The sequence below is a fragment of the Neurospora tetraspora genome, assembly GCF_033439725.1.
Source record: "Neurospora tetraspora strain CBS 560.94 chromosome Unknown B0H65scaffold_7, whole genome shotgun sequence".
In the NCBI taxonomy this organism is placed as follows: Eukaryota; Fungi; Ascomycota; class Sordariomycetes; order Sordariales; family Sordariaceae; genus Neurospora; species Neurospora tetraspora.
This window is the reverse complement of record NW_026944389.1, coordinates 722,591-744,298: the sequence shown is the minus strand read 5'-3', so window position 1 is coordinate 744,298 and position 21,708 is coordinate 722,591. Positions and strand designations below refer to the sequence as shown.

Genomic DNA, 21,708 nt, shown 5'->3' with positions numbered 1-21,708 from the left:
GCATGTTTGGGCGAAAATTTCTTTTCGATTTTGGAAAGGTTGTATAAGGCTTTGACTAGTCTATATAAATGTTTGGTTCTGACAGACGTCTATGACCAATAGTGTAAAAGGCCCTCTTTTACTTATTGCTCTAATAGTCTAATTGGTCCCGGTCAGACTTTTGGTCCCGGTTAGACTTTTTCTAAGAAGAGATATCTTTTCTTCTCTCCGTTAGAGGAAGCGGCGACCACCGGGCGACCATCGGGAAAAATAGTAACCATTACATCATCATAATTGTAATAGTTCATCTTCTCCTTGGAGTTTATCTTTTTAATAATATATTATTTTCTTGGTAATGTATTTTCTTAGTAATACTCTTAGTAATGCATCTTCTTGGTAGTATATCTTTTACTTAATAGTTTTTACAAATATTATAGCAAGGAATCGAATAAGAACCTCACGGAACTAAGTATTTATATTACTAACTACGCTATCTAGTATTTACTTTATATACGCGAATGTATTAGAAATAAAGCTTAATATAATTAATAAAAGGCACGGAAATTAATTGAGGAAAAAAAGGAAGAGTTAGAAAAAAGAATGTTAGAATAAAAAAATATTGATGAAAAAGAGCGTTTTCTTAGGAAAAGAATGTTCAAATAAAAAAAATGTTAGCGAAAAGATTATTATTCTAAATTTCTCTCGTAAACTATCGAAAAATAATATTTAGGCGGCAAAAATCCTAATAAAGCCTAACATCCGTTTTGGTACTATATGAATTTTCAAAGTTAAAGCTCTTTTATACCTAAAAGAGAGTGTTGTCCGACGATATGCTTTTATAAGGAATATGATTTATGGGTCTTTTAGAATTTCGTAAAAAAAGGGTGGTACGACCCTGTTTGAACCTTGTTTGAGCTATTTCTGACTGTTGGCTCAAAAGCGCCTGTTTTGACCCTGTTCTCAGACCCGGGGTTCCCTCTATGGCAGGTTTCAACCCCGCTGCCACGCTCCTGCGGGGTCATCTGGATGGGACGGTCCGTTGCCTTATCGGCGGAGCTGCCGCGGCTCCGCCTTTGAGGATCGTCTCGACTTCCTCGTTATCCCCTAACCCTCGGGCTTTTGTTTTCCCTCGTCCAATGTCCCGATCACCACCACGATGATTGCCGAGCATCTACACCAGTCTGCCCTCGGACAGCATCTTATAACAGCGACAACACCAGTCCTTCTACCTTACAAGCTTCTTTCCATCACCCCGACATCCTCTCATCACTAATCGCCTGCCATGGCCGCTATAACCACCGCCGTCGACACCGCTGGCCCAACCAGCTCCGAAGAAGTCCATGTCGCCCCATCCCTTCCACTCACCCAGAAGCTCAAGTACGGCGCTTTAGCCTACGGCATCACCAAGCTCGTCATGACTCCCGTGAACTTTATCAACTCCATCAAGACCGATTACTTGGGCTCTTCCCCGAACAAGCCGGATATCATCAAGGCGTTGCCTTCAAGGCCGCAGTTGCCCGTTCGGTATGTCCCTTCCCCCGCTTCCTCATTACCTGGCCATTGAGTAGGGTAGACCCTCGACAAAAGGGACTGAAAAACAAATAGCGTCTTTCTCCCCAAATCACACTCCCCCTCGAACCCCGAGCGATCTCACGAGAAGCTGCCCACCTTGCTTACCATCCACGGCGGCGGTTTCGTCATCGGCGCACCCTACGAGAACGACGGTTGGAACCGCCGCTTCGTCCAAATCGCCGAAGAAGCCGGCACCCCCTTCTGCGTGATTGCTCTCGACTACCGCAAAGCCCCCTCCTATCCCTTCCCAACAGCCATCCACGATCTCGAGGCCGTCATCCTAGACCTTCTCGTCGACTACGGGTCTGACCCGTCCACTGCAGTAGTTGAGAAACACTCCGACTTGCCAATCGACACGCACCGCGTCGCTAGCGCCGGCTGGAGCGCCGGCGGGAACCTGGCAATGGCTGTGTCGCAGCTACCTGATATTCGTCACCGGATCAAGGCCGCGGTGCCCATGTATCCGGTGCTGGACTTTGTCACTCCGTCGGTGGCTAAGACTAAGTCAAGGCGGTATAAGCTGAGTCTGGGCGGGTTTAGGGGAAGGGATACGGACTACTTGATGAGCGTGTCGGGCATGTTCGATTGGAGTTACGTCTCACCGGGGCAGAAGATGGGGGACCCGTTGCTGAGTCCGTTGTACGCGGTGGAAGTACTGGAAGAAGAAGACGCAGAGGGGACTCAGGGGAGGGTCACTAGGGTGAAAGGAAGGGAAAGGTTTCCCGCTAATGTTTTTATTGTTGCTTGCGAGCTGGATATGTTGGGCGGTGAGGCGTGGCGGATGGCGTGTAAGTTGGCGGGGAGGAGGGTTCCGGGGGTTGAGGAGATGTTGGGGAGGGAGGAACCTGGTCCTGGTGAAAAGAAAGAGGGGAAGAAGGGGGGGTTGTTGGAGTTGGAGGATGAGAGGTTTCATTGGCAGGAGGAAGTGACGGAGATGGAGGAGGATGGGCGGCAGCAAGTGAAGAGGAGTTATAGGTGGTTGTTGGTGCCTGATGTAGTTCATGGATATGATCAGGATGGTATTTCGAGGATTAAGGATGAGGAGGCGGTTAGGAATGGGATGGAGAAGAGGGAGGAGGTTATGGAGATTGTTAGGGGGTGGTTGGTGGATGGGGTTCTATGAGCGGTTACGGATTGGGGAGTTGGTAAGTCTGGCGTTATGATGCGGATGGCTTTTGACGTTCCCTCCTTTTTTCTTCTCTTATCTGACTCTCTGCTAGGCTCCATCTTTTGGATAAGTTCTCACCCTCCAACGCCTTGACAGTTTCCAAGACTTCCCGAGAATTGAGCTGACCACAACTTTTTGACAAACGGACCATCGAAACGAAAGACGAAAATCAAGAAACTCAATTATATGATCAGAAAGAGTGCTCTCTTGATAGTTTCAAGCACGCTGATGTTGAATCTAAAATCATTTTTCCTTCATCTCCTCATTTGGTAGAAATATGGGCAAATGAAGTCTTGTTCTTTTCGTTTCAAAAGTCCGTTTGCCAAAAAGTTGTGGTCAGCTCAATTCTCGGGAAGTCTTGGCAACTGTCAAGGCGTTTTGAGGGTGGGAAAGGTACCTATGTTAGTATGTTGGAAACGTTTTCTGTGGTTTTTTTTTTTTTTTTTGCCTTTTCCCCAGCATCAAGTCGGCATTCGTTCATCGTCAATCCAAAGTCAACAGTTCTTCTGTGTCCAACCCGGATAGCCGAAAAAGGATGTCGTTGGCATTGAGATAACACGTGCATCCAGATACAGATCGCAATATCTGAGTAACGTTGCACGTTGCCTCGTGGAGGATGTAACGACCATCATTGGCGGTGTACCTGATCGTAGGGTGACATCAAATTTCGTCTATCTTCAGGAATGCGGGGGACAACTGTGAAGTCGACGACGACAAATGACCTTGAACAGACGTTCAGTTGTCATTTCATGGACTCCAAATGCTCCCGAACAACTCAAGAGGTAACATCAGACGGTGCAAGATGGCGGCCGCTCTTCTATTTGGCCGAGCACATGCACATTACCGGCGGTTGTGGGTGGCCGTTCAGGACCTTCTCAATCCGGATGATGCTTCCCCAGATCTAACCAGATCCGACGGCACTTGGATTTGACAGGACCGGGGACATGGCCACCATAAAGACACATCTCGCCAATTCCCGCTGCAGATAATGAGCGCGTGTCCCCGAACATTCCGGTGCCTGGTTATCCGGTGATCGCGCTTGCATCCCTGCGATGCTTCCCCGTGGTGTAGTATACAACCCTTCCATGTGCATCTTGACCACCGAGCTCTAATACCTCTTCTTCGAACTTCCCCTTTCAAGGTCTCGCTCGACTACCTCTCATCCACTCCTTGAACCGAGAAGACAGAACAAGCACCAAGTCCGAGATAAGACCCCACCCATCAAGGGGGCCGTCGTCTCATTCTGCCACCCTCTCTTGTCAGGTACCTTCATCATCCTCAAGACACCGAACACTCGCGACTCGGTAACGACGTCTCGTGCCAATATCCGAATGCTCGATCGAACATTACAACGCCGACCAGGCACCCTGACAATCAATCCCACACGGCACGGAAATTGCATCCCCTTCCTGCACATGAAGACAGATCACCAGTCACTTACCGTCCGGTCATATCGCCATATCAAGCTCCTTGTTGGGTCAGTTGAGGTCTAGGGGTGGATGATGTCGCCCAACAATTTCCTCGCCAGTTCTCTTTGACCTCGGCCATGACACCGAACTCACAGACACGGCGTGGATGCCATGGGGAGGTTAACAGCCACCAAACCCGGTGGACAGGACGACACATGGAACATTCAGGTACAAATCTCCCGTCATGGCAACGTTGCGAGATTGTTTAATGCATTTGATCCAGGGCGATGAGCAAGCATCTCGAAGCTCACAGGGACGGCAAGACGGATACCCACCTAGTGTCCACGGGCATGGGCGCCAGAGTTGGCTACCACCATCATGTAGCTATCTCGATGCAACGAGACTGGACCTTCGCCATGGCACAAGACCTTGACGATGAGCGACCCTGTCGTTGGGTCACTACCTCTATGCTATGTTCTGGTGTTGGCCGCCACACTAGAAAGGGATGGGCCAACGGTGCTCTACTACCTATCGACGTTGGGTCGGAAGCCAAGGGAGGATAAAAGCTTCTTCATATCCTCTTCCGAGAAGCTAGCTCCGAAGTTTGCATCACCAACTGCGCCGCCAGACAAGCGAGCTGCTCCCAACATCACTCCCTCACTTTGCCTGGTCTAGCCTGCGACTAGTTCGAACACTCCCCCACCATGATGCTGTTCATCAAGACAGCCGCACTGGTTGCCGTTTCCTTCTGTTCATTCCTTGTGGATGCTGCGCCTGCGCCGGTCGGGAGCAGCTTGACTGGTCGTGACAGTGGCGTGAATACCACGGCAGCAGCTACTGGCTATAAGAACGTTGTGTATTTTACCAACTGGTGAGTACCATATTCTCAAGCTTCTCGGATCCCTGACACGGGCGTGACTGGCATCGGGTACTTGCTCACATTCGACTCTCTCCAGGGGCATCTACGGCCGCAACTACCACCCCGCCGACCTTCCCGCCGACAAAATCACACACGTCCTCTACTCCTTCGCGAACCTTCGCAGCGATGGAACTGTCTTCTCCTCAGACACATGGGCCGATACAGATATGCACTATCCCGGTGACTGTACGTCCTCCTTCTTCCCTCTCCCCTCCTCTCTCTTTCCGCTCGGCAAGCTAACACCTCCACCTCCCAGCCTGGAACGACATCGGCACCAACGTCTACGGCTCCATCAAACAACTCTTCCTCCTCAAAAAAGCCCACCGCCACCTCCGCGTCCTCCTCTCCATCGGCGGCTGGACCTACTCCCAAACCTCCCCCAGCAACTTCGCCCTCGCAGCCTCCACCCCTTCCTCCCGCACACAGTTCGCCCTCTCGGCTTTGGGGTTGATGAAAGACTGGGGATTCGACGGCCTCGACATCGACTGGGAGTACCCCGCCTCCGACACAGAAGCACAAAACTTCCTCCTCTTGCTGAAAGAAATCCGTTCCCAACTCGACAAGTACGCTGCTGAGCAGGCAGCGGGGTACAAGTTCTTGTTGACCATCGCTGCCCCCGCTGGGCCGGAGCGGTACGGGGTGTTGCAGCCTTACTTGAAGGAGATGGGGGAGACGCTGGATTTTATGAACCTCATGGCGTATGACTTCTCGGGGTCGTGGGATACGAAGAGTGGGCATCAGGCGAATTTGTTTCCTAACCCTCAAAACCCGGACTCGACGCCGTTCTCGGCGGATAGGGCGGTGACGGATTATGTTAACTTTGGCATGCCGAGCGAAAAGATCGTCCTGGGTATGCCACTCTACGGTCGCGCTTTTGAGTCCACTGCCGGACCGGGACAACCGTTTAGCGGAGTAGGAGCCGGGTCGTGGGAAGCGGGGATATGGGATTACAAGGTTCTGCCGAAGCAAGGGGCGCAGGTGTATCTGGATGAGACGGTGGGGGCAAGCTGGAGTTATGATGAGCAGACTAAAGAGATGGTGAGTTTTGATACGGGGGAGATGGTTGCAAGGAAGGTGAACTACGTAAAGGAGAGGGGGTTGGGGGGAAGTATGTTTTGGGAGGCGTCGGGGGATCGGAAGGGGGATGGAGATGGGGAGAGTTTGATAAGTGTTGCTAGGGAGGGACTATCAGGCGGAGGGGGAGGGGGGATGGATGAGGGGGAGAACTTGTTGGAGTATCCTGGGAGTGTTTATGAGAATATGAGGGGGGGGATGCCGTCTTAGAGGGGAGTGGAAGTTGGGAGTTGGGAGTTGGGGAGTTGGGGCTGGAAGGGGAGATATCACCACGTCATGTCATTTACTGTCGTAGTAGGGAATCAACAGACCCTTGTCATCTTCTTATCTACTACCTGTACGTAAGGTATTGTACTTGAGCCTATTTCCCGATTCTTTATTTTCTCGTTTCAGATCATCCCATACCCGATGTACATAGGAAACAACTTCTATCACATAGTCTTTCCTCCTTTTCATTCAGAGCTCCCACTTCCTGTAGGGGTAACATACACTCCTTATCATACATACCTACAGAGAAACAGTCCGGACCCAAAATCCCCCCCTAATAAAAAAGAAAAAAAGAAAAGAGACCTCCATCCATTCCTCGACAGGTAAGATATCCACCTACCTCCCTATGCATCCAATCAAGCCTCAAACCTTCTCCGAACCTTCCTCTTATGGCTCCCCCCAAGACTCTTAAAAAACCCATAAATCCCCTCATTCTTCGTCTCCTGCTCCTTCGTCCTCAAATGTCCGCATTTTCTTCTAATCTTCTCATCACACTCCTTTTTTACTGCCTCATTCCCCTCATTCGTTTTTCTGCACGCCTTCCACGCCGCCTCGCACATCAGGCCCGGCACCGTGTAATGGAAAAGCTCCATCTTGACCTTCAAATTGTCCTTGATGCAGACGCATTCGTATTGGAGAGAAGTGTAGAGGCACGAGTTGGTCTTGACGCCTAGGTTGTCGGTACCCATCCCCGTCCCGCAGATGTAGCCGCAGGTTTCGACGTGCGTGGTGCACCAGTCGTTTTTTTGGGCGTCGGGGATGCCGGATGTGGGGAGGGTGGTGGAGAAGTCGTAGGCGGAGATGGGGGCCGTGAGGAGGGCGAGGAGGGGGAGGAGGAGAGAGGTGAGGGTGGGTTGGAACATGATGGGTGCCGTGGTTGTGGCTTTGGGGACTGGGGATTTGAGGTTGCTTTGCTTTGTTGTTTCTTTGAGGGTTGTTGCTTGCTTGCTTGCTTGCTTGCTTGCTGTGGCTAGTGTGTAGCTGTAGCTGTGGCTGTAGGTCTGTTTGAGTCTCGAGCTTGAAACGAGGAATACCAAAATGATCAGGGTATCCTTCAACAGCGGGGACGAAAAGAGATGTGAATAAGATTCTGAATAGAATCGGCGAGCTTTATATGTCTCTTCATTCTGTTCAGGACATGGGGTCTACATTATGTGTCCGCTGATGTTGAAAAAGGGGGAACGTGCCGTGGTCTTTGTTGACTTTGACTTGGCGGCTTTACCCGCTTCGCAGGTGCCCCTTGTTCCCGTGGACTCGTGGTCGAAGAACAATGAAACGCCAAGGGGTAAAAGCTAATTTTGTCCACAGAAGACACGGGGAGAACAATTGTAGCTACCACGGGAAGGGGGGCGGGGACAAAGGATTGCTTGACATTGTGCTAGCCAAACCTCGAGGCATGTTGAACGTCACGACGCGGCGAGTCCGACATTTTACACTCAACCTACCGCAACACAATGAGAAAACCGGGAATCATGTACAGTTGAGGTGTAAGAAAAAGCGAACTCTGCAAGGGGTGAAGGCATTCCATGGTGCAGTTTTCTTTTGAAAAGTAGATCTTCCTGTGTCAGATACAGATATCTGCAGTCAATGGGAACGGAACAGATTGGGTAGAAGTTAGCCAACAACGGGCCCAAGAGTTGGTGGAGAGAAAGGATTGTAGGATATATATTTCCTTGCAACAGATGTTCCGCAATATGGTAAAAAGGTGGGAAGGGAAAACCTGCCCGCACCCTACGCTTTCCTACACGTACCCTATTCCAAATCCCCCGAGATCTTTTTACTAAATTCAGGCCACACCTTTCAGAAAAAAGTATCTAGTATGAAATTCAAACTATACTCTCCTCTCTTAGGCCTCAGTGTTCTTTGTAGAGTCTTTAAATATAGTATTTAAGTCAGTTGCAAAAGACGGCGTTGTAAATACAATTGGGAAGGAACTCGCAAATAATGGGGCGTGAATAAGTATTGTGAAGAAGAAAACCTCTTTGATATGTAGGATATACGCTATCGTCTTTGGAATACGAGGTTTTGTCCGATGATATAATTGTAGTAGTAAAGAATTATAAAAGATTGTAGAATTTGTAAGGTACGTATAGGAGATCGTAGGGTGCGGGTAGGTTTTCCCGGTGGGAAATACGCCAAATTATAGGATATAGTGAATGAGAACATAAGAGTCCGTTTCTTCCTCACCAGCGTCGGTCACCGCGATCGTTCGCGAACTGTATCCTCATCATCTCCTCCAGCGCCCGATCCACATCCTTGATCGCACGATCTAACACCGTTTCAACTTCTTCATCTAGCCTATCGATACCCGTATCAGCAACCGCTCGGCGCAGTATTTGGTGCGTTGCCAAACTTCGCTTAGCTCGCTCATGATCCCAGGCGACGCAGGCGTCTCCAAGGCGTGCCACCATTTCCGGACTGTCTGCCGTTATTAGGTCCCAGTTTTCGGTTCCGGTTTCGAGGCCTGAGGTTCGTTCCTTCACCATTTCATACTCCCTCAGAATCACATTCGCGGTGTTCAAGTTATCCTCAATGACTTCCACGGCCTTTTTCAGGAGTGAAGGGCCTTTCCCAGTGCATTCCACTTTAGCACCAAAGTTGAGAAGCATCTTAACAATTTGGGGCTCTGATGTCGCGACCGCAAACAAGAGAGGACCTTTGCCCTCATTGTCGGTAACCTCAACATTCGCGCCTGAGTCGAGTAGGGACGGAAGAACTTTCGTCTTGCTCATGAAAACCGCTGAAACGAGCGGAGTAAAGCCCCTATGGTCTGTAGCCTCAAGATCTGCACCTCCTTCAAGTAGCAACCTTACTAGCTTAACATGCTCCCTAGCAACGGCAGCATGTAGGGGAGTAAAACCATCATGGTCTTGTGCCTCTAAGTGAACGCATTTCTCAACTAGCGTCCTGGCTAGTGATACGGCTCTATCCTCGTCCTTATCGGAGTAGTAGACCTTGTGAAGGGCCAACTCGCCTTTACAATCTTGTAGGTTGGGATCCGCACCTTTCGCGATGAGGAGCTTAGCCAAAGCCCACCTACCCGAGTCGACTGCTTGCATGAGAGCGGTTGTGCCGTCTTTGTTGGCTATGTCAAGACATGCTCCTCTTTCAATCACAAATCTGGCCAGTTTGACGCCATCTGTCCTCCGGTACATTTCATCGTAGACGGCGCGGCATGCCAGCAAAGCGGTATTGCCGTCATTATCTGTGGAGTTGACATTGATCCCTTTCTCAACCAATACCTCCACCATCTTGGCGTCATCGTTACGAGCCGTGAGGTGTAACAGAGTCCGTCCTCGCGCATCTAACTGATCAACGGAGGCGCCGTAATCGAGTAAGGTAGTGGCAGACACTAATTTTCGAGCGTCCACGGCTTCATACAGTGGAGTTTTGTCTTTCCAGCCAGTACCCACTTCGGCCCCCGCCTCGATCAAAAGCTGTATAGTGTGGTTGTTTCCGTATCTGGCGGCTAGAGCTAGAGGTGTTGTCTCCCTTTCGTTGTGACCAGTGTTGATTTCTTTAGCGCTAATGTTACGTAGAATATGTCGGACGAGGCCATTGCATCCTAAAGCCACAGCAACATGAAGACTTGTGGAGAAATGTCTTGCAAATTCCTCTGGCCCGTCATAACGTTTATCAGTCCATGTGCGAAAATGTTTGGAGCCAGGCTCACAAAGGACCATCGCTGTTGTCAAAAACCCGATATCATCATCCAAGTCGCTGTTGCGAAGGTGGTGGCTCCAATGATCTCTTGAATAAAGCAGAAAGGGATATTCCCTTTCAAGGCGGAAATGGTCGAAATTGTGATGAACAACCTCAGGATCCAAGATATATATATACCGCACGCAAATCCGAGCAAGTTCACCATGGGCCTGGTTTTTCCTGATCGAGGAGCGCCATGACCCTGGCGCTGTAGATAGTTCCGTTTCGGCCTGCAAGAACTCTCTCGCGGTTTGATGCAGGAAGTACACTCTGCGCTGGTGAATTGAGACAAAAAGTCCGCAGATTGTTCTTGGGCGATTTGAGAAATCTTCTTCCTCCTCCATGTCCAGTTCTTTGACAGATATCATGTCAGGTTCAATGTTGACCACAATCTGCATCTCAGAGAGCGTCAAAGGGCGCTAGGCAGCAAGGATGACACACAACACTCGTCGCAATATTGTACGTAGGGCACCCTGGGGCCTATTGAGAATCCGTTCATATGCATCTTCCACTGTCCTCGGAAGTTTCTCAATGGCAGTCTTAAACCCTTGAGCTGTCCGCTTCAGAGCGTCGCTTGAGACGAGGGTCTTCAAATAATCGAAGACAAGATAGACCCAGAGATAGGTTCGATGCTTTGTCTTGTTGAGTTCCGCCCACAGGGTATTTTTGAGTTGATCTTGGAGTTTGTACTTGAGTACGAATTGATCGACGCGAACTTGAATAACACGATTAATCTCCGTACTGATCTGGTCCGATTGATCTTCCTTTTCCCCCGGGATCAGAACGCGAGGAAAGCGTTCAAGCATGTCGCCATACTTGAAAGGGGAAAGCACATCCCCATACGGACGAGATGTAAGCAGAAACTTGGCGACGCTTTCTCCCACTTTGTTGATGTTTTCCACCAAGAGTGTGAACTCATTTGGCTCGCATTCATCAAGAGCATCAAGCACTATGATGATGGTACCCGCTCTTTCATCATGCGTTGCGTCGTTGAAAATCCGCCATAATGAGGATGTCGTTCTGATCATGGCGTCTCCATTACGAGCATATTCTTCGAGAGCATGCTTGATCAGTTCTGGCTTTTGGCAAAAAAGCTGATGTAGTAGAGCACAAAGGGCCTGCTTGACTGTGTTCTGGTCCCCATCTTTGAAGAAGAAGTAGCATATAGTTGCGGTCGGAAACCGTTGTGGCAGATACTGGTCAATCAAGTATTTGGATAACACGGATTTCCCGCATCCAGGGTCTGCCGTGATCAGAAGAGGTCCCGATTTGAGCTTCAACCAGTTTTGAAAATTCTCGTGCTGAACAGCCCAGATGCAAGTTCCCTCAACTCGCTTTTGGACACGGCTTTTATACCACTCATAGGTGACATGTCTCTGATTGTCCGTAAGACGGAAGAGGTGTAAACACTTCTCCTCCTTCTCCTGAAGCTTATTCTCAGCGCCTTTACGGACAAAATCTTGGACCTCCTGTAGAGCCTCGAGAAATCTGGCGTTGGACTCTAAAGATTTATTGCTGTTCTCCTTAAGAGTCTCAATGGTGAGTGAAAGGTTGGTATTGTGGTATTGTTGTAAATCCTGGTAGAGAAGACCCTCTTGGTGCTTGATGACTGTGATAAGCTGCTCCCACGCGTTGGATGAAAGGTCTTGTACGAAGCGTTCAAAGCCACTTTGATGGTATCGGAGGACAATGCGGACCTGGAATTCAAGCAAATGCTGATAAAGCCTGACAAATTCCTCTTGAACACTCTCCGTCCAGTTTCCGGTATTGGCAAGCTGACGTTCAAGCGTAGTCCAGAAGCCGATACGGGACGTGACGTATGAGAACCCGTTCCTCTGGGCTTCGTCGGCAATTGCAGGTTGGGTGAGGAGGGGTAGAACAAGATACACGCCTGCCCATACAAGGGAAGCCTCCGGGAAAGCTTTGACAGCCTCGCTGATGAAGTTCTGAAGCGCCAACGTCAATTTGCCCGCCTTGTCGATTGATGATCTTGCTGAGCTTGCCCCCTTGGCGGCATGCTTCAATGCATCTTCAATGGCTCGGTCAAGTACTGCCTTGTTGGTGAGCTTCTGATCCAAGAGTGAATCCGCGAACGTTTCCTCGAGTTCCACTGTACGTCCTAACAATGTGACGATGTTAGCATGTTGATATGCAGGGAGAGGTGATGGAAAGAGCCACTCCCCAGGTACCCCCCTCAAGTACACCCCCTTAAGACACTTAAGAAAAAAGATTCCGTACTTCCATTTGCATTGGCTTTTGTCTTCGATATACCCTTTTCCGTCTATTCTCCAAGACGGTATGACGTTATTCCAACTCATTTAGTCTTATTGAGGAAGCGTACTAGACGGTGTACTTCGTCTTCGATACTTATATCATTCTTTGAGTCGGATTGCGAAATACGACTAAAGAAAACTATTTTAAAGGGAGAAAAAAATAATAGGGGCTTAGAGTAGGCTTAAGAAAATTGTATTATGGGTTACTTTAGAAGTAAAAGCGCGAGTATAGTTCCTTTGCCTTCTGGCACCTCGGAAAATGGGCGTACCTGGGGAGTTTTTGGGCGTGCGTGGAGTGTAGCTCAATGGAAACCCTCACCTGACACATTGGATTTTAATTCATGGAGAACTTTTCTCTCGTAATCGGCAACCAAGCCCGACTTGTCGGGATCGTTGGATGATCGAAGAGCGTCGTATGCTCGGTCCCATAGAGTCTTGGGCGTGCTTGTGATCTCCTGGCAAGGGATGTCATTTGACTCGGCGGCCTTGACTGAGTGGTCCCCAGTGCTGTGCTTGAGACTTGAACCGTCCATTCGGTCAAGATGGAGGTTACTCAATTCCTCTGTTGGCACCACCGGGTCACCGGTTCTGGCGTCTTTTCCTGATGGGATTGACTCGCCATCTGCCACCTGAACTTGACGGCATGGGGGGATTGTGGTGATGCTTTCACTGGCGGCCGCGGATCCCTCGAGAGACGCAGATGTGTCGTTGATGATGGAGGTGCGGGGCGAGGGTTTGGATGCATTGCTTTGGCGAAGGACAGAAGCGACGAGCGGTTCAGGAGCGAGTGACGTGGATTTGGCGCCCGTTAACTTTTTGAAGGATTTGCGAAATCCGAAACGGTGCTTCGGTACGGCCTGAGGACTGTCTTTATCACGGCTTCGGTGGAAAAGACCCATTGCGTGCGGTTCCCTGTGGGTTTTGCTGCTTTCTCCAGGCTCCCTCGACGGAGATGTGTGGTGTGTTGAAAAGATTGTCTGGTAGATGGATGTCCTCGGGGATCGTGAATGTCCTCGGGGGAATTGTGAATGTTCTCGGGGGAATCGTGAATATCCTCGGGGGAATCGTTAATGTCCTCGGGGGAATCGTGAATGTCCTCGGGGATGCCCTCCTCACGATTCCCCCGCGGCCTCGCCTCTAGGAGGGGTTCCTGTTAGAGGCCAGGGGATCCACTGGGCGTGCACGTGCCCAGTTGGGCTGGGATATGCGGGATTTATCCAGATGCTAGAGCTTCGAGTCTGCAGAGCCAATCTTACACAAACACACAATCAAGCCACGTTAAACCCTATATCGATTATTACTAATAATATTACAATTAAAAGTCTTATTAATTCGACCATTGAAGCTATCGCCAGTAACGACAACTGACTAAATGATTACTAATAATATCTACAATTAAAATCAATAGCGTTGCCCTTAACGGCCCTAAGGACTAGCCGGCTTAAAAAGATACTTTTATTTCCATAACTTAAGACTTAGGTCTTTAAAAGTATATCAACCTAAATAACCGCATTCCTTAGCTAACCGAACTAGTAGAACCTAATATTACTAACTACTAAAGGGAGGTTCCCGCTAGAGAAACTAAAGAAATTAAAAAGGATAAGGAGGCTACCCTATTTATTACCACTAAACTTCATAGCTTTTATTATAAGCACGACTACTATAATTATATAATTAAAAAATTAGACTAGCGTATAGAGGTTAAAACCTTCTCTAACCTAAATATTAAAAAAACTACACCAAATTACTAAATATTTAAAACCGTTGGAAATAATTACCGGGAAATTAATTTTATTAAAAGTATTAATTTATACGAATAATATAATAATCTTAATAAATCTACTATTTTTAATAATTATAAAGTAAAGAAGTTTGCCCGAAATAAATTTATTAATATTTTTAAGCCCCCTAACAAAACTAATTATAATTAGTATAATTGAAATTTTTATTAAAAAGCGGCTATACCCTTCTATATTATTAGAAGAATTATTAGAATAAATAAGCTAGACCTATAGTTCCTAGAATTCTTTATAGTTATAAGGTCGAATCTTTATATTATTTAGGTAAATAATTACTAATTTTAATATAATAAGGAAATTAAGAGAAACTTTAATTTTAAAATCTCTTTTGGTATTATAACTAAGGACTTTTATAATTTAAGTCCTTAGTATATCCTTTTAGGCTTTAAAGTACCCCTAGTACCTTTTAGAATTATATAAACGATATTCTATATAATATTTTCGATATATATATATAATAGTATATTTAAATAATATTTTAGTTTTTTTTAATAATGAAGTAGAATATGACAAGTACATTAACGATGTATTCGAATGGTTAATTAAAGTTACTTTATGGGTAGATATTAATAAGTACGAATTTTATATTAAGAAGATTAAATACTTATAGGTTAATTATTATATTAGGAAGTTTTGAAATAAATCTAGAGAAAATTAAAATTATTATAAATTAGTAACCCTTTACCTTTAAGAAATTCTTATAAAGTTTTTTAGGCTCTACTAACTTCTATTATCGTTTTATTAAAGGATTTTTATTAATAGCGGTACCACTCTACAACTTTATAAAAAAGGATATAGAATAAGATTGGACCCTAATTTAATAAATTACTTTCGAAATTTTGAAAATAGTTTTTAATAGCGGATTTACTTTATATATATATAATTAATTAAAGAAGATAATTGTTAAAACCGACGCTTTTAATTAAGTTTTTAGTAGTACCCTATTATAATATAGTAACGATAGAATTTTATACTTGGTAGCCTATTTTTCGTTATAATATACCGCTTAGGAATATAATTACGATATTTATAATAAAGAATTATTAGTTATTATTAAAGTATTAGAAGAGTAGAGGCTAGAGTTCGAAGGTGCGTAATAACCGTTTAATATTCTAATAGATTATAAGAATTTAAAGATTTTTACTACGAATAAATAGTTAATTCCGCGCTATATACGATAATTATAATTTTTATTCCGTTTCGATTTTTTAATCCGCTATACCCCCAGTTCGAAGAATTTACGCTTTAATGTTTTAAGTAGGAAGCCGGAGGACGTCCCGTTAAATATAAATAATTACCGTTTAGAGGTAAGGAATTATAATTTTATTAACCCCGCCTGCTTTGAAGAAGGTTATTTAAAAACTTTGTTTAATATTATTATCAATATAGAAGTAAATGAGGAGGTATTTTTATTAGTACTAAATATTTTAGAGGAGTTAAAGAAATTTATTAACGATATTATTAATAATAATTATATTAAATGTATATTAATATAAGAGGCGGTAATTTATTTTCGAAATTTTAACTGGTCCGAATAGCGCCCCTATATTAAAAAGAAATTACGGGTAGTATTTGCGGAATATTTAATAATAGGAAGTAAAATTTATAATAAAAAACGAATATTTATTAATTTTAATAATACTGCTACTTATTTATAAATTATTTACTATATTTATTCTTCGTTAACGGTAGGGTATTTCAGTAAAAATAAGACTTAGGTATAGATAAATAAATATTAATATTAGTTAGGTATAGTAAAGGCCGTTAAAGCTTATTATAAAGGATATTTCGCTTGCTCGAAAACGAAAGTATTATAACGAGTTAAGGCTAGCTATTTGAAGTCAATACTAGCCGCCTTCGTACTTTAATATAATATTAATACCGACTATATTTTACCCCTCCCAGAGAATTTTTATTGAGGCTAAAAATTTAAATATATTACTATCGTAATAAATCGCCTTACTAAAATACGATACTATATCGCTACCGAAAATATAAAAATAGACGAATTTACCGATTATTTTATTAATTATATATATACCTTCTATAGCCTTCCTAATACCGTAGTATTAGATAGAGGCTCCTAGTTTATATTAATATTCTAAGCTATGATTTGCAAAAGATTAGCAATTAAAAGATTATTAAATTCTATTTTCTACCCCTAAATAAATATTTAAATAGAATGTATTAACGTAGAAATAGAATAATATTTATAGATATTTATAAATTAAGCGCAAACGGACTAAGTTCGTTAGTTCCCCTTAATGGAGTTTACGGGTAATAATATAATATTAGAAACTATAGGAATAATCCCGTTCTTTACTAATTATAGTTTCTACTTTCGAATAGGTATTAAACTATTTTTAATTATAATATTATAATTATCCTTAATTTAATAGAAAGAATACTTAAAAATTAACGAACTATTAGCCTACTTCGAGGCTATCTAAAACTATATTCAAATTTTAATTAAAAAAGTATAAAACTATTATAAATTTAACGTTAATAAGAAACCATCGAACGTACCTAAATACTAGGCTAGGAACTTAATTATATTGAATATAATTAACCTTATTAAAGGCCGCTTATATAATAAATTATATTTTCGGTAAGAGGACCCTTTTAAAATCGATTAGGCTAAATTATACGATATTAAATTCGTACTACCTATTATAGGGTTAGCCTATAATATTCTTATATTGCATTGACTGCCTTATATACTATGCCTATATATAGTAGTTACGTGTAGTTGTACGTGTGCGCGTATACGGACTAGCTTGGTTAGAGCTTACGTTTATATAGCCAGTCCTCTACGTATACCTTCTTTTCTTCCCCTTCGTATAATAATATATAGTTTACCCTATACTTAATAGTACTTCGCCCCATAATAGGTTATTATACTTTACTATTACGCTACGCGCGTTTAAAGGAGAAATTAATTAATTAATTACGATCGTATATTACGACTTTGAAGATTTGGGCCCTTATTAATAGGATAAGTATAAAATTCGACTTTAATATTACTAAGTCCGAGTTAGGAGTTATTTAATTAAGTATCTAGTACTCCTTCCCCTTCCTACTTCTAAGACGGTAATTATAAGAGATTACTGCCGTTATAATTGATTTAGTAATTAATATCGGACGTCTTGGTTATTATAAATAATTTTATTATTGTTATTATAATTAAAGTTCTCTAAATTTGTAATCCTGTAAATTAAGCAATTTACGATAATTATGTACAGGTATTTATAAATTTTAATAATAATCCTTTTACTGGCCTTCCTTCGATTTTAATTATAGAATACGCCTTTACTTTCGCAATTATCTCCGTCTTTTACGACGTAATTATTACTTTGAATCATTTAATTTATAATAATATTATTAAAATTGTCGACTGCGCTTAAAGAGCCGAAGAAGAATTGGAGGAGTTTTAAAAGGAAGTTACTAAGTTTAATAATAATTTAGCTACTACGGTTCTTTAATATAAATTTAAAATTAATAAATTATATAAAGAAATCGCCGTTTTAAAGTATTTATTTACTGATTTTACGAATAATATTAATATTGCTTTTTAAAAATAATACGAGAAGTACGTTAAGGCTATTAACGATTTCTGTAATTAATTAAAGTAAATTAATATTACTAATTTTACGACCTAATCTAAAATTTTTAGTAACTATAATACTGTTTCTAATAACCCCGGCCCCATGAATAAATTTAGTATATTAATTATAATTACCAGTAACCGCCGGTCGGTATCGTCCTATTCGTATATCCCGCTATTTAATACTAAAGGTAATACTTTTTTAGAATGTATAGAATATTATTACGTTTGGCGTATAAAAATTAAATTATATTAGATCGATAAGGCCGTTTATTTTACGTTTGAAGTTAAGCGTTTTTTATATATCGTTAAATCTTTAGAGGGTACGCCTTTTTCTATTATTAAATCGGACTTGATTACGATTTTCGAGTATTTTACTGATAATACTAAATAGAAATAAAAGATTGTAATAGACTTTTTCGCCGAATTCGATATTAAGTACGATGATGTCGACTTTATTATTTATTTTCGCTACGAATTAAACGAATTAAAATTAATTAAGGATATATATTAATAAGTTTTCGAAAATTAATTTACTTTATTCGTTAATCGTTATAAATTCGATAATACTATAAAAGTTTATTATTTCCGTAGTAAGATTATTGAAGAGGTCCGGGCTGTTTTCGCTTTTTAATACCCTTAATTTATTAATAATAATTATATAAAATAGTTTAAAACTACCTAGGGCTTCGCTTAGAATTTCGAGGATAGTATTTATTACGATAATTTCCCTAACGTTTTCTATAAATTGAAGATTGTTTTTACTTCTATTATAAATACATTTATTAATTAAAGCGGTATTATGATAGATATTAATATTGATAAAATATTTACTACTAATATTATTTTACGCAATATAATCTCCTAGGAGGTTTTCGATTATTATATATAAATAGGCGCTTATACTTGCTACGGCCGTTAGGCTTATTTTTTAATTATATATTATATTAATATTAATTTTAGGGAGGAGGTTTGTCCATTCTATAGTAGAGGCAGAGGTTGCGGAGGAGGTAGAGGCAATAGAGGCGGTAGTAGAAGAAGTAACGCCGTTTTTTAATAGGGTTAATATAACTATAGCTAATAGTAGTACGGTTAATACTATTCGGTTAAAAATTATTAGGTTAATATTATAAGTATAGCTTTTATAATTACTTAAGATTATTAAAATACCCCAACCCCCGCTTATTCGATCCCCGTTTATTAATTTGGTTTCGTTAGCCCTATCTAGGGTAATAAAAATAGCGTCGTTGGTTAGTAGGGAAATATGTATTTCAAATTAAATTACGATGAAAAGTATAAGTTTATAAAATTAGGAGGAGAGAAGGTGAATATCTTTGTATAATTAAATATAGTCGAAATGTATAGACCTTTTATAGATAGCCGTTATAAATATTTTAATTTATTGAATTTCTTTATTTATTTATTTAACAAATTATATAAATTATATTATTTTACTTTAATTAATAGCGGTTATACCGCTTTTAATTTCATTAATAGACATTTTATTTATTAGTATCAATTTCTTTATTATAAGTTGAGAATATTAAAGATCTTCTATTTTACTAATAAAGGCCTAGTTAAAGGTAATATTACCTATTTTTTTAGATTGATAATGTAGGCTGGATTCTATTACGAAGTTATTAATTTATTAATTTACGATTTAGTAGACGATAACCCAATTATTTTCAATTACCTTTAGTCTGTTTATTACCCCCTAAGTATTTTTTAGCCTTACGATTCCCTATACTGTACCTTAGTATATAAATTGAGAAGCTACTTCTTAAAAGGCGCCCTTAATTATATATACCACGCCCCTTTAAAATTTGGGGGTAGTTATATTATTCCTTTATTTAATATATTAAGTACTTACTTAGTTCTTATTTATAAGAAGGCTTCTTATAAAGAGGTTTTAGAGGAGGGGGAGCCTACCTTCGAAGGGGAATTTAAATTCGATTATACGTACGGCTCCTAAACTAATATTGCGCGCTATATTTCTATTTCTACGATTATAAGGAAAATCGCCCGTTAGAGGTTTAATTATTTTAAATATTAAGTAGTTAATTATTTAGGTACTATACTTATTAGTAAGAGTCTCAGCCGATTAAGGTAAATTTTAATAATTTTAACCGTACCCAGCTTTAGAATTCCCTATATTTTTCTAGTTCCTTACCAGGTAAGTTAGAAGTATCCGTATTAATAACATTAATTATTCTATACACCAGTCTACGTTTATAGTATACCCCGCGGCCCTATTAATTTTAATAATATTAGAGAATTATTAGTAGCAACCTTTAGTTAGTTGGTTAAAAAGTATAAATTATAAATTATTTATATAAGAAGGGCTTAAATAGTAGAGAATATTAAGAGGATAAATAAGGAGGATTAAATTAAAATAGAGAGAGAAGGAAGCGTTTTACATTTTAGAAGAATAAGCGATAGAGTATCCGAAGAAATAATAATAGAAGTGCTAATAGGAAGAGGAAGGAAGTATAAGTATTTATTCGGTAGTAACTTCTATAGATAAATCGACAGCTTAGCCGAGATTAAAGATAAAGAAACCTTCTACGCTATAAGATTTATTAATTCAATACCGTTTTTAAGGATAAAGAGGGATTTCTTACGTTGCGAGGCCGTTATTCACGAGTATTTTGCGACAAATAGTATATCTTTAAATAAAATTATATCCGAAAACGTAACGAAGTTTTACGAAAAAGTTAATAAATTACTAAAGACTGACGAGTAAATTAAAATAAAACTCCTTTCTTAATATTAGTATTATATTAAGACGTTTAAATAGGAGAAACTCTACTCGCACGTGGAGAAAACTATATTCGCACGTGGACAAAAACGTTGACTTTAATATCTTTTTCTGTATAGTTAAAATTACCGTAGGGGGCTATAAAATATATTGGAATTTTCGTTATTTTCTCTTCTACCTTATAAAGCTCGAGTTATAAGCGTACGTGTTTCGTAACCCCCGAAATCAGGAAAATAAGAAGAGGATTTAGTTAAAAGATTAAACTTATTAAAATATTAAAAGGCCGAAATTAGGCAGATTTAGATACCGCTTGAGGTGCTAAGACGCTACCTACTATATAAAATCCGTTAAAATTCAACGACTAATTTAATACTACTATCAATTTTATATTGTAGAGTTTGGCTAAGTTATACCTAAAAAAGGTAATGTGGATCCACGTGCGAATAGAGTTTCTCTTAAATAGGAGGGCATTAAAATATTACTTTTAATATAGTCTTACGATTTTAAGATTGAATTCCGCCCGGGAATTACTCCGTTAGTAGTTCGAAGCCATTCGTTTAACCCCAACGAATTAAATATTATTAAGAAGTAGATTGACGATGATTTAGTTAAGAAGTTTATTTGGCCGTCCAAATTTGAGGCTTCTTCCTTAGTTCTATTTATTAAGAAGTTAAGAGACGGAATTTACGTTTATATCGATTATAGAGGTATTAATAATATAACTTTAAAGTTCTACTATTTATTACTATTAATTAAGGAGACCCTCGACGTTATTTGCCGGGTTAAATTTTTTATTAAGTCCGATATTATTATTGCTTTTAATTATATTTGCGTTAAATAAGGCTACGAATAGTTAATTGCTTTTATTATACGGTTTGGCCTATTCGAATCTTTAATTGTACCGTTTGGTTTATAAGGTGCGCTAAACGCTTTTAGAATTATATTAATAATATTTTATATAATATTTTCGATATTTATACGATTACTTATTTTAACGACGTTTTTATTTATTCCAATAATATTAAGAATTATAAACGGTACGTTAATGATGTTTTCGACCGTTTGGAATAAGTTGGCCTTAGTGTTGATATTGATAAATACGAATTCTATACGATACGTACGAAATATTTGGGTTTAATTATTACTCTGGGAGGTATTGAAATAGATTTGGAAAAGGTTAAAGC

The 21,708-nt window shown here is 41.2% G+C and overlaps 4 protein-coding genes across 4 annotated transcripts; 2 read left to right on the top strand and 2 right to left on the bottom strand.

Moving 5' to 3' along the window:
* The first annotated feature begins 882 nt into the window (after positions 1-882).
* On the top strand, positions 883-2,965 carry B0H65DRAFT_474756 (Alpha/Beta hydrolase protein). The gene is made up of 2 exons (XM_062827266.1): positions 883-1,503; positions 1,585-2,965. Exons 1-2 carry the CDS (start codon positions 1,262-1,264, stop codon positions 2,672-2,674), a joined length of 1,332 nt encoding a protein of 443 aa, XP_062678225.1. The 5' UTR covers positions 883-1,261; the 3' UTR covers positions 2,675-2,965.
* A 1,547-nt stretch (positions 2,966-4,512) lies between these two features.
* On the top strand, positions 4,513-6,647 carry B0H65DRAFT_579712 (chitinase 1 precursor). The gene is made up of 3 exons (XM_062830773.1): positions 4,513-4,999; positions 5,085-5,233; positions 5,304-6,647. Exons 1-3 carry the CDS (start codon positions 4,833-4,835, stop codon positions 6,329-6,331), a joined length of 1,344 nt encoding a protein of 447 aa, XP_062678224.1. The 5' UTR covers positions 4,513-4,832; the 3' UTR covers positions 6,332-6,647.
* Positions 6,648-6,744: 97 nt separating this feature from the next.
* On the bottom strand, positions 6,745-7,251 carry B0H65DRAFT_591224 (uncharacterized protein; the record flags this gene model as incomplete). The annotated part of the gene is made up of 1 exon (XM_062831092.1): positions 6,745-7,251. The coding sequence occupies one exon, from the start codon at positions 7,249-7,251 to the stop codon at positions 6,745-6,747; it is 507 nt and encodes a 168-aa protein (XP_062678223.1).
* Positions 7,252-8,571: 1,320 nt separating this feature from the next.
* On the bottom strand, positions 8,572-13,558 carry B0H65DRAFT_560199 (uncharacterized protein; the record flags this gene model as incomplete). Its single annotated transcript, XM_062830142.1, is given in 14 exon segments — positions 8,572-9,976; positions 10,062-10,073; positions 10,229-10,270; positions 10,292-10,333; positions 10,358-10,365; positions 10,381-10,509; positions 10,528-10,779; positions 10,789-10,805; positions 10,818-10,905; positions 10,924-11,039; positions 11,055-11,123; positions 11,133-12,209; positions 12,683-12,818; positions 12,993-13,558. Coding segments are annotated over 14 exon segments (3,663 nt in total). The 5' UTR covers positions 13,263-13,558.
* Positions 13,559-21,708: the final 8,150 nt, after the last annotated feature.